This window comes from Nilaparvata lugens, chromosome 2, assembly GCF_014356525.2.
Source record: "Nilaparvata lugens isolate BPH chromosome 2, ASM1435652v1, whole genome shotgun sequence".
Taxonomy (NCBI): Eukaryota; Metazoa; Arthropoda; class Insecta; order Hemiptera; family Delphacidae; genus Nilaparvata; species Nilaparvata lugens.
Window position 1 is genome coordinate 73152755 of NC_052505.1, and position 12002 is coordinate 73164756.

At 37.5% G+C, this 12002-nt stretch overlaps 1 protein-coding gene across 1 annotated transcript in view; it reads right to left on the reverse strand.

Annotated features, from left to right (window-relative positions):
* LOC111062946 overlaps positions 1-11775 on the reverse strand; it is a 29233-nt gene extending 17458 nt beyond the window's left edge. Inside the window, 6 exon segments of the mRNA XM_039421696.1 lie at positions 1703-2221; positions 3097-3474; positions 5635-5807; positions 5810-5885; positions 9629-9862; positions 11737-11775. Of these exon segments, the coding sequence (XP_039277630.1) occupies positions 1703-2221; positions 3097-3474; positions 5635-5807; positions 5810-5885; positions 9629-9862; positions 11737-11760 (1404 nt within the window). The 5' untranslated portion in view covers positions 11761-11775.
* Positions 11776-12002: the final 227 nt, after the last annotated feature.

Here is a 12002-nt window from a genome sequence, read left to right on the forward strand (position 1 = left end):
AAGCTTTCGACAATTGGATGATTGTCCGCTCGTCCGGCTCTTTAAACTGCGAGCATTACGAGTGCTTCACAACGTTTTATTTTTCTGACCGAGCTTCATTCATGCAGATGAAGAGAGGCCCACAGTCAATTCATCAAAGTCTCAATCATCACGAAGGAATAATAAGCAAAATGGTTATAATTGGAATGAATAGGAAATTTGACGTTCGCAAGCAAAAATTTTGTGTGACTATTGAAAGCAAAGATTGTGAGAGTACCAAAAATGATATGGCATCACAATGGGAATCCATTTAATCTTTTCTGTTCCTGGAGAAAGCAACAAAATGATTTTTTTTATTTTACTTTCATTCATTTATAAGCTTTGTTCTTCTCAAATTCTCGATTAGTTATTTTCAATAATGATTGATTTTAAATAGATTCGGAATTTCACCTGAATCCAACATAGGCTACATTAATACATGAATAATGTTGTTTAAAATTTAAATATATTTGAAAATATGTATGCATAAAATTTATTCTCATAATATAATAAAATAATTCATTGAAAACTTATTACATTTTCTTCCTAGACTTTCTAAGCAGTCCACCGATTTTACTCTCAAGTAGGCTGCTATGGGTTTGGAAATATAGAATAATTAAACATTGTCATGTAGGACCATTTAATAGCTTATACGTTTAATGAAAACTAACTATAATTTACACGTTCATGCTTGCACATAGGCATGCTTATATGATTATATGATTATGGTTGTTGGTCCCTTTGACATAATAATTGACAGAGCCCGCAGACATAACCGGCCGACACCTTCTGTAAATGTGAAAACTATTCAATTTGACACTGGACCGGAATCGTGTCGATATCGTGTCGACTAGAAATCGGTGAAAACAACCATTCGAAAAAAAATATTTATAAGATTATTTATATTTCATTTCCTTTATTAGGCATTTGAATACTTTAGTAATCCTGATATTCTAAACATTCAATTAGCCCTATCAGAATACTTAATAGGAAGAATTTAATGTATGAACAAAATATAGACAGGGAACTAAAAATATATTTGGAGGATACTTGAGGGAATTAGAACCCTGGATTTTCATAGAAATTCATTGGACAAGATTTAGGAACAGGAGAAGTTTTGGGCTAGCGCCTGTTTTTTCTTTCCGATATTGAAATTCTTTATCCAATGAACAAATAAATAAATAAAATGTCATAGAAAGGATGAAGAGATTGGCCGGCCAGGATAGCCTCGTTGCATCCTTCAGAGTGTGGTGCACCTAGTCGTGGGTTCGAATTCCATCAAATTACCCTCGCACTTCCCATCACCCACGCACAAGCAAAACGCTTATGTGGGCATAATCTGCATTGAAAAAATAAAATTCAAATTTGATATGAATAGTGAAATAAATGCAAAAAACGCTGTGGTAAATTTGGAAAGTCAGTTTTGGAAACTTGGATTTGCGGATGATGCCCACATGAGCTTTTTGCTAGTGCGTGGGTATTGGAAAGTGCGATAATGGATTGATGAGATGATCAATCAATTGATTGAGTAAACCGGGATTCGATTCCATGAACCAAGCGGTGCTAGTAAACCCAAGTTTGTAACGATCCTTACCACTAAACCACCACCCAGCAGGCTGGTCACTCATAATTTGTGAATATGGACAGAGAAATGTGAAGAGTTGAATTGATGTGGTGAACTGACCTGGTACTGGAAGGTAGTAAATAGTAGATGCCTCTGCAGTTCATGCGGGTTGAACTCGGCCAGTATGGCAGCAGTCTTGTTTTTGTCGAGCGTGACGCCGCGGGCGCCCTTGATGCGTGGCGAGGGTGAGCTGACGATGCCGTCAAGGGTGCCGAGGCGGACGGGGGTGCGGTGGAGCCGGGGTGGTGTAGTCAGGAAGTCCGGCCGCCGGTGAATCCGAAAGCCATCCTCCTGCTTGAGATGGTCAGCCGTGGCCTGGATCCGAAAGCCGTCTTCCGGTCTGAGGTGGTCGACCGTGGGAGTAGGTGCACGCAGCTGTCGCTGCTCGGCCTGCAGCCGGTCGATCCGAAAGCCGTCCTCCTGTTTGAGGTGGTCGACTGTGGCTGTGGCGGTGGCTGCACGCAGCTGCAAGTGACGACGCTTCTCGGCCTCCATGTCCGCCAGCCTCTCCAGCAGCTCGTCTCGCTCCTGCTTCAGCGCGCGCATCTCACTCTCCACCGACAACCGCAACCCCGCCTGCTGCAACACCAACAAACAATTCTTACAGATACAGATATTTTAAGAATCAGCTGATGTAAAGTCTAGTTGCAAACACATCGATGTTTGCCGTCCTTAGATATTCTTTCCATTCAATTCAACATTATATTAGATTAAACAGATGATGTCAAACAGACGATGTTTGTCAAGTTCCGTTTAACCTGGTAAAACTCAAAATGACGGCAAAAAATCGTTCGTCCGAAAATCGATGTGTGTGTAACTGGCGTGTGTGTCTATTTGCAAGTGAACGTCAGATCATGCATGAACCGAAAAAACAAAATCTGGAAAAAGCCATTGAAACACACGTAGTGACTTGCATAAAAGATCTATATTATAGATGCTCACATTAAACGCAACCAGCAAGTCGTATGAATAAAGAATAATCCACAAACACCTTAAGCCAGTTACACACAAATCGAATTCTATTAAACAGATGTCAAACATATGATGTTTATCAAGTTTTGTTCAATTTAATAGAATTTATAAGGACGGCAAAAAATTGTACGATCAAAAATATGTAACTATGTAGCTCGTGTATGTAGCTAGCCTTATTAGTGCCGTTGCCGGAATTAATGTTGTATTGATGTTTGTTATGCGTCGTGATAGTGATGTAAAATAGTGTTCGCTATTATATATTGAATTATTAAAAATACAGTAACATTTTTTACTGTCACGTAATCAGTAAGCTATTGTAAATGACGTTGTTTGTAACACTATTATGTTTCTTGACAATAAAGATTGATTGATTGACGGCTTGAATAATATATTCATGCGAGGTGGAGCCTTCATGCAAAGGCCTCCCCACCAACAAAAGCCATAAGAATTTACATTGCTGTAAATAGGATTAATTGGTTTACCTGATGCAGATGATGTTCAGCCGCGGCGGCAGTGGTTTTGCTAGAGACGTACTCGAGACTTCTCGAGCGCCGCCTGAAGCCAGGTGAGACCGAGGCCGACACTCGCTCACGCTCGTCGAGCTTGTGCTGCAGATGCTCGACCTGCAGCCGCAGCCGCGTGCCCTTCACGTGGATCATGTCCAGCAGGTTCCACAGTTCATCGTCGGCTTCAGCCTCCTTGCCCCGTGACGCCGCCGACGTCGAGCAGTGCTCCTTGCTGCTGTCTGCGCAGAAGCCAGAGTCCTGCACTGCGCTACTTCCCGCCGAACTCGTGCCGCTGTTCGCTGCCGCCTCATTGATGCCGCTGCCACTACCGCTCTTCACTGCGCTTCCACCACCCTTCAAACAAAAACAGTCCATCCTATTATAATATAATCCAACATTAACATCAATGCACGTAATGACGCATCTACATGTTAGTCCAGTCGCTGGCCCAACGTAGCGAAGCAAGCTGGCCAAGACAACAGGAACGGATCTCAAAACTCGATTCAAGATGGCGCCGGTCGGAAATAAATACTGCATGATCCATGTGATTAAAATTTGATCAGCTGATAGATTGGGACGAATGGGAGTTGGGTTAGTTGGTAGCCATCTGGATTATTGACCGAACGTAGTGAGGTCTATGTTTCAACTCGATTTGTTTTTTTTTCTGTCTGTATGTAACGCGATGTAACGCGTTGATTGAATTCTATGAGATTTGGCAGGAATATTCCTTTTTCAACTGCGCGTCGATGTATACACAAGGTTTTTTGAATTTTTGCATTTTGAGGATAATATGAAAAGAAAAGTAATTCCATTCATAATCAATCAGCTGACAAGTGGATTATTCATTGCATGCATTACACAGATGTCTGGCCGTGTCTATTTCTATAAGGCAGGGTTTCAATATTTTTTATGATGCGTGCCTATCAGTATCAATATTCTCACATTTAAAAAACAAATTTAATAGGTGATTGGAAATAAAATAAAAAATGATTAAATTAACTAAAGAATGCCGAAGAAATTATAATATTCTTGATTGAAAAAAATAATTTTAAAATAGTTGACAAATATTTTTATCAGATGGAAAGATTATCACGAAACTAGATTAATCATATTATGGATGCGAATTAAAACGTGAACTGAATTTATTAACGTGAGTTTTTTATCTAGGAGAAAACAAATAACAGTTTTTAAGAGTAAATTATGATTCAACTGAATCAACTAGAAAAGGTGACCTGAGATACTTGTGGATGAGAAAACTGCGTGAGGTCTACTGTTCACAGAACTACTAGTGCAGTATTTGTTTACGACCCCTGCCATCTCCAATCGAGTGTTAGGGTATGTTCTATAGTTGTCTTGGCTGGGCCTGCGTAAGCCAACTGACCAAGCTTGCGACTAGCGTACTATCGTAAGCCAAGCTGGGCCAATGTAGTGAGCTGGCCCAGCCTGCAATGTGACCAATTCCCAATGAAGGCCCGCGGTAGCCAGCGTTGACAAACCACCCATCCACACACTGTCGTTGGTCGACATTGGGACAACATGTAGATGCAGCGTAATATCATGAATACACGTTCATTTTATCAAAAACATTTAACATACTCATGGGGACTAGGGTATTTATATTTCTCCCTGTTTGTCGGAAAAATCACACGATTGTCGGATTTAAAAAAAGATAATTTCTAAATTGAAAAAAACAAACAATAAATTAGGAAATTTATAAGACCAAAAAGAATGTTTAATTTCAAACTTCAACCTTAAAGTAATTAGTTTCCTTGCGGCGATTTTATCAACAGAAATATATACTCAATGCAAGCAGAAAGAATTTTTTGTTTCAGACTTCTAAGTTTGTCTGGAGTTGAAAGAAACTGACAAATACACAGACATTTTGAGAATATCGTGGCATTCACATTCTGTGAAAAGCCAAAGGTTTAGATTAGAAGGTTTTCTTGAATTAAAATTATTCAATTTCCCATGCAGAATCAGTATACGCGAAATTTACATAGATCGGTATTTATACTTCCTAAAGATGTACATAGTGAATGGAACTACTAATCTTGACTTACATATTTAAGTAGCTGATTTGAATGAATGGTTGCACACAAATAAGCACCCAACTAGTAACTTGAATACCTAGATTCCTACAGCTAAACCTAGCGATTCCTAGATACCTATAAGGCTCAACTCACACTTAAGCGACTCAGGTCGAGACTAGTCGAGGGCTTGTGCTTTCAAATGGTGACGTCGCGGATACTAGAGTCGACTGGTCTGAGTGTCACCATTTGGAAACACATGCTCTCGACTAGAGTCGTGTCTCTTCTCGACCTGAGTCGCGTAAGTGTGAGTTGAGCCTTAGTGTACTTAGAGTAAATGCATTCTAGGTACATCATTCCAACTAGATCTAGTTTATGCTGGCCAACTTTATTCAACCGAACTCGATTTAATTGTTTGATGAATGATTCGCCCTCTTTTCACAAGATACCAAAAAAATGTCGAAAATTGTTGTCTTTTGAAGAATACCTTGCCGTGACTGTTGCTGCGACTGCGCGGGGCTGCGAGGTCATGCGAGTCGTGCTGCGTCTGGTCGCTGCGACTGTGCAGCTGGTGCAGTTTGCGTTTTACACGCACGCCCGGCTCCCAGTGCTTGCCACCCCCCTGGCCACCCCCCACTGCTGTCACACGAGGGCCCCCGTCTTCTGGCGAAGGTGAGGAAACGTCTCCATGACCAGATCTCTGAACTCCAACAGCGCACCCACTTCATTCTGCAGCTCCTAAACACAACAATATCAAATCAATCAATAATCAAAAATAATAAACATGCTACAGACTTGGAATGTTAAGAATTACGGCATCGGTACTATCAATAGACAAACTAATTACAAACAAACAAAAAACCAACATAATATACTAGTACCTAGTTCTGTGAACAGTAGACCTCGCGCAGTTATAAATCACAGTCTCCTCTAATACTGTTTATCAGCGTAAATTCTGTCGTGTCCTGTCATGTCGGCGAGATAACGGGGGAAAAACGACTAATGGCTGTTTGGGTCATTGTATCGACAATGCTAATAATTTGATGTAAACAGCTCTGCTACTATCATCAAAAGCTTACCGAGTTGAAAGCAGAAAAAAGTCGGGAGAAAATACTAAGCTACTTCAAGTTATCAATTGCATGCCTCACTGCATGCAATTAATAGTCCACACAACAGCTGATTTTTTTACTAAGTTACATTGAGATATTAAATTGCATGCAATTAATAGTCCACACAACAGCTGATTTTTTTACTAAGTTACATTGAGATATTAAATTGCATGCAATTAATAGTCCGCTCAACAGCTGATTTATGATGAATAATTCTATAGTCTGATTTTTACTCTAATATTGGCGTATGAAGGAGGCTCCTTTTCCTTTTATATTAACCTTAAAATGCAAAATTTTCAAAAACCTTATATACGTCGACGTGCAATTTAAAAAGGAACATACCTGTCAAATTTCACGAAATGTATCACCGCGTTTCGCCGTAATGAGTCCATAACAACTAATGTACTGTATTAACTTACGCGTCAAATCCCTTGATTAATATAAATTTCAAAATAACATAAATGTATAATATGCAAACATCTAAAAATATAAACATTTCACTTGAATTCTAAAGGATTAACTTTCGACTTCCTTTACACAACATTGGCTATTATTGACCGAGCGAAGTGAGGTCTAAAGAGCAATACACTTTATATCAGCTGACTATATCTGTATTCTTACAGAAACTGTAAGATATATACAGATATAAAAAGCTTGGCATCAGCTGATTAAAAGTGTATTGCTCATGTTCGCGGAGCGTATATCTGTAAAACTGAAATCGGGGTTGGAACTGATCATAAAAAAGACTCGGGAACATTCCAAATGCCATAACTAATTTGATTGCAGCAGTTATGACAAATAGCATTGAGTACTTACTCTTTCATGTTATTTGTTGTTGATAGAAAATAAGCATTGATAAACCACGAAAATATTGGTTGTACGAATTACTAGGTTGAAAACCGTTTCGGCTCAAGGTTAAGCTCAACCTTAATCTGAAGATGATTGAGCATCGAAACCCTGAATTTTGTGGAAATGAAACATTACCAGTAGAAAAGACAACAATTTGGACAGGAAGTAACTTGTACCCAGAAGTGGAGTATTATCAAAACTTTGATCATCTACTTTCATACTTCATCTAGAAATTCACTAGAGACTACACATTGAGAAATTGAAACTTAAAAAACTCACGTTTTTTATTTATGAATAAGTTCCCAACTACAAGAGATTGTAAATTATAAATCGACAGTTTTGAAAGCATCAGATAACCCCGATAACCTGTTACTGATGATATTGGGGTCCATCTTCACTGTTAGCGAGACCTCATCCGCATTACTTCATAACTTGATGCATTACAGCATTATTATTTACTTTCATCCAAATTCGTAGGCCCATCCAGCATGCAACGCTTGCTTGACCATGGGTTTCGTGCTGATTTATACATTTATGTGTGAGTGTGATAGGATCTGAGAGAAGATGAGGAGAAAGCTTGGACGCAGCCAATTATGCTTGCCATGTGTCGGTCGCATGTACCATAGCGTTCTGCTCTCTTCATATCACACATTCCTTCTTCAGAGACCCAAGCAGCATTTAAATTTATCTGTTTTAAATACGAAAATCGCAAAGGATAACAGGAAAGCTACGAAGAAATTGAAATTATAACACAATAATTTCATACTTTCCACTGAATAAAATTAATTTAATTTGAAATTTGTTGTTCAAATTATATGTGCCGACCTAATTGGCTTATTTTTGAGGTTTTGCGTATATTCAAGAAAATTATTTTCATTTTACTTATTCTACAACAGTAAATTAGGGAAATTTTGTTCTACTCGACCTAATTGGCTTATTTTTTAGGTTTTGCGTAAATTCAAGAAAACACTTTTCAATTTACACTACAACAGTAAATAAGGGAAGTTTTGTTCATTGAAACACGTAATCCTCTTACTCATTAAACAAAGGGCACTATGAAGGTCACTCTAGGCCACTCTATTTGAATCTGGAAATGCCTAGTATTTTGATACATTTTCCAATTGTGATTGTTTTCAACAAAAAATGTTAATTTACAAATATTTTAACCCCGAGAAAACATATCATCAACAACTTACTATTCGTAAATCTCAAACGTAATATGAAATGTCATTATTATTTCGTCGTTTTTGTTTTCAAACTAGTTGCTACAGATTTGAAAATTTCGTTCAGTGCTAGAGTTAGCCATTTCGATGTTTTAAAAAGTTTGGAACGATTCTTATGCGTAGGTCTACTGGAATGGCCGAGAGCAGTTCATTAACACATCAGAATAGAAGTTGGCCTGTTAGGCAGAGTTACATTCAATAGCACAGATTAAATAAGTGACGTGCGCACGGAATTCCCGTTGCAAGGGTGACAGCTTGTGGGTGACCCTTGTGGGTGACAAGCTGTAGACTGCACGATGAGTGCAATACTTCATTATTACAACGGCGTGTTACAATATTTAATAATCATATCAATAATATAATTGTATCAGCTAATGCTACAAACACATGAGATGTACTGTATTAGATCAATGGGGAATAAATTGGAATGTGAGTTCAACAGTTGTATGAATTGAAAACAGTTTTGGTGTTCCCGAAAGTGCAATGATTTGAAAATAAATAAATGAATAGATATAAATAAAATGTATATTTTCAGGGCTACTTATTTATATTTATAAAATAGAATTATAGTACCATTTTTGAAATTAATTAAATAATAATAATCAGTGGAGAAGTTGTGTACTTGTCCATCAGCTTCTTGGTTAGTTTCCCTTCTCGCAAAAAATCTTCATAAAACTGTTGGCTCTCCTGTTTCAAATAAGGATAGAGGTCTTTGACATCTTTGATTTTTCCTATTTTAAGTGGAGCTGCTGGTTCAATATACAAAGAAAGTTCTTCAGGGAGCAGCTTCAAATATTTGAAAGGTTCATACACTTGAGAGTATGATTTAGACACAGCAAGTGTACCACAAGGTTTATTTTCAATTAATTAAACACTAGCAAACATGGAACCATACGAATTACAAAACTTTTAATAGGTAATATTCTAGGTTATAGTGAATAAAACCACAAAAGTAAGGAAAATCAGTTTTTCTCTGCAAGAAGGGCTTAAACATGGGTTTGCTATAATAGTTATACCAACCTCGAGAAAAAAGATATTTGAATGAAATCTTCACACTTATATAAAAGAAATGATGGAGAATCCATTTCCGAGTTCTCCCCAATAAGGGCTGGCTTATAGGCCTATAGGCTCTTATTGCACCTAACGCCTCAATTAGTATTTTTAATCTATTATTTTATTAAAATTTCAAAAAAGGGTACTATAATTCTATTTTATGGATATAAATGATTAAAAAATGAATAGATAAATAAATGAATAAGAATAGATAAATAGATGAATAAATTGAATAGACTAGACTAACCTGAAGGACGACGAACGATTTGGCCTGTTCGTTGATAAGATAGCGAAACGGCGCGATGGCTGGGTGCGAGATGGCTGCAGCTGCATTGGCGGTGACCAGAGCGTCCTCTTCTTCCTCCTCTTCGCCATCCTCCTCTTCCTCCTCTTCCGCCTCCTCCTCTTCGGCGTGTGTCGTCGTTCTCCGCCGTCCGGTCACCGCCGCCTCCATGCCCCCACCCCCACCACCCGCGGCCACCTGAAACAACCAACATAATCTCAATCCATCGAAATATGAGTACAACATGGACTCAAATATAGAATCTTACGAATCAAGGATATCACAATACTCAATGATAAGCAATCAATAAGAAGAGAAAATTGGATCTAAGATTTGAAAGCGAATTGTGGAGTAAGCCAAGGGTCAACATGGACTGTAGGGATTTGAAAAGAAGATCTAGGAAGTGGGAATTTGAAGGAATCAATAAAAGTATACTCAAGTCACATAATAAAATTTGATTTTATTTCACGAATAATCAATTATGGAAATCGCAATAATTATTTCAAGTTATTCCAAAAAAAATCCTCAAAACAAGGCTGTTAGTATCAAAGTACAGTCTATAGTCCATACAAAATTACTTTTCTCTTGGAGGAATATGCGGAGCAAAGAAATAGAGGGAGATCACCCAATTACAGTGATGAATAGTCATAGGTATTGCACAATTTGTCGATTAGACTCAGTCGACCCAGTGCTTTCACAATAGAAACTTTGTATATGTATCATGAGCACTTTAACACTCACTAGAAATGGCTGATCTCTTAGAGAACGATGGCCGGTTTAGAACGGAAACATTGCCGCCGCTGTATCCCTACCTTTCTCTGCTGCGCATGTCCCTCCAAGTCAAAGGTAATTTTGTACGGACTATAGTAATCCTATTTATACAATTAATTTCAAAATATACAGTAGGATAACATAACACTCAAAAGAAGTAAAATTGCATAGGATGTATGAGTTTCAAAAACATTATACTAGTTGAAATGACGGTAATTTCTAAAATTTAATCAACTTAATCCTTGAAAGCGCATGTTAACCATATGGATGATGGACAGAATTCAGACCCCAAATTTGGAATACGATATAATATAGCTCAGTAAATTTGTTTCAGAGAGGAAGAATGACGTCACAAATTGAATAGTGTAACATCACACTAATTTGCTGAAATAAGTCGAAGTTATTCACAGGGATTTGATTTCTGCATTCACTGGTGTAGGAAGCAGGCAATCTTCATAATAATAGAGTTGAATGATCCATTTATGGCTGGTGAATTTCGTATGTCCGCTGTTATGAATCCAAATGACTGAGAATAACTGGTTGCATTCGACCAGTAGGAAATCATCGTACTACACTCACAAGTCCCCGTCCTGTTGGGGATATTAAGAATAATATCCTTGTTAAAAAATATTAACACGATAAAAAAGAGACACTGGTTACCTACGTATAACCAGGTAAACATAGAAACATTTACGGTTTCCATAGGAAAAAATCAAGTTTGCAATAGGTAACGATTACTGAGTTCAAGTGCAATATAGACCTACTAGACATCACACAAAACACAAATTACACACAAGAATGGGAAATAGTTTATTATTTTCATTAACTGAATTAGTATTTATAATAAGAAATGAAATTTCAACAATAGGCAACGATAATCGCCTTGAAAAAATAAGATATGAAAATATATATAATTTTATTACAGGTTAATCAACATCTATGCCATTCGAATTCAACTAAATCAACTTATATGAAACAACATCCAGCTCCTCCACCACAAGTAAAACATTGACATGCTTCAATCCACAAGAAATAAATACCTTTACTTTTTATACACTTGAGCGAACTTGCTTCCATTATATCAAGATGTCAAGTGTTTATATTCATAACAATTCAACTTTAATATATTATTTGATCTTTATTACTAACAATCAATTGTTATGTAATCGTAATTGCAATAATTATACGTTTTATAGCAACGAATTCAATTCAATCTGAATTGAAAGTCCAAGGAAAAGTTAAGAAACATATTAAACTAGAATGTAATAGTTATACATTGGATTTGAAAAATGAAAACTCACTCTTAATGCAGAAGTTGGTCTCATTGTGGCTTTCAATAGACGTTAGTAAGAATCAATGACGAGACAATATAGCATGTAGGCCTAACTGTTGCAAATGTGGTTACTTCTCTGTGACGACTGATGTGACAAACCCTTGAACTTAGTGCCTACGGCCTTATCTAGATAATTCCCCCAACCACTCCATAACAGTTTGTATATTGTACATAACAGTTCATCCACCGTAAATGATTTACTTATTTTCGTTCAGTATATACCGATAGTGGCTC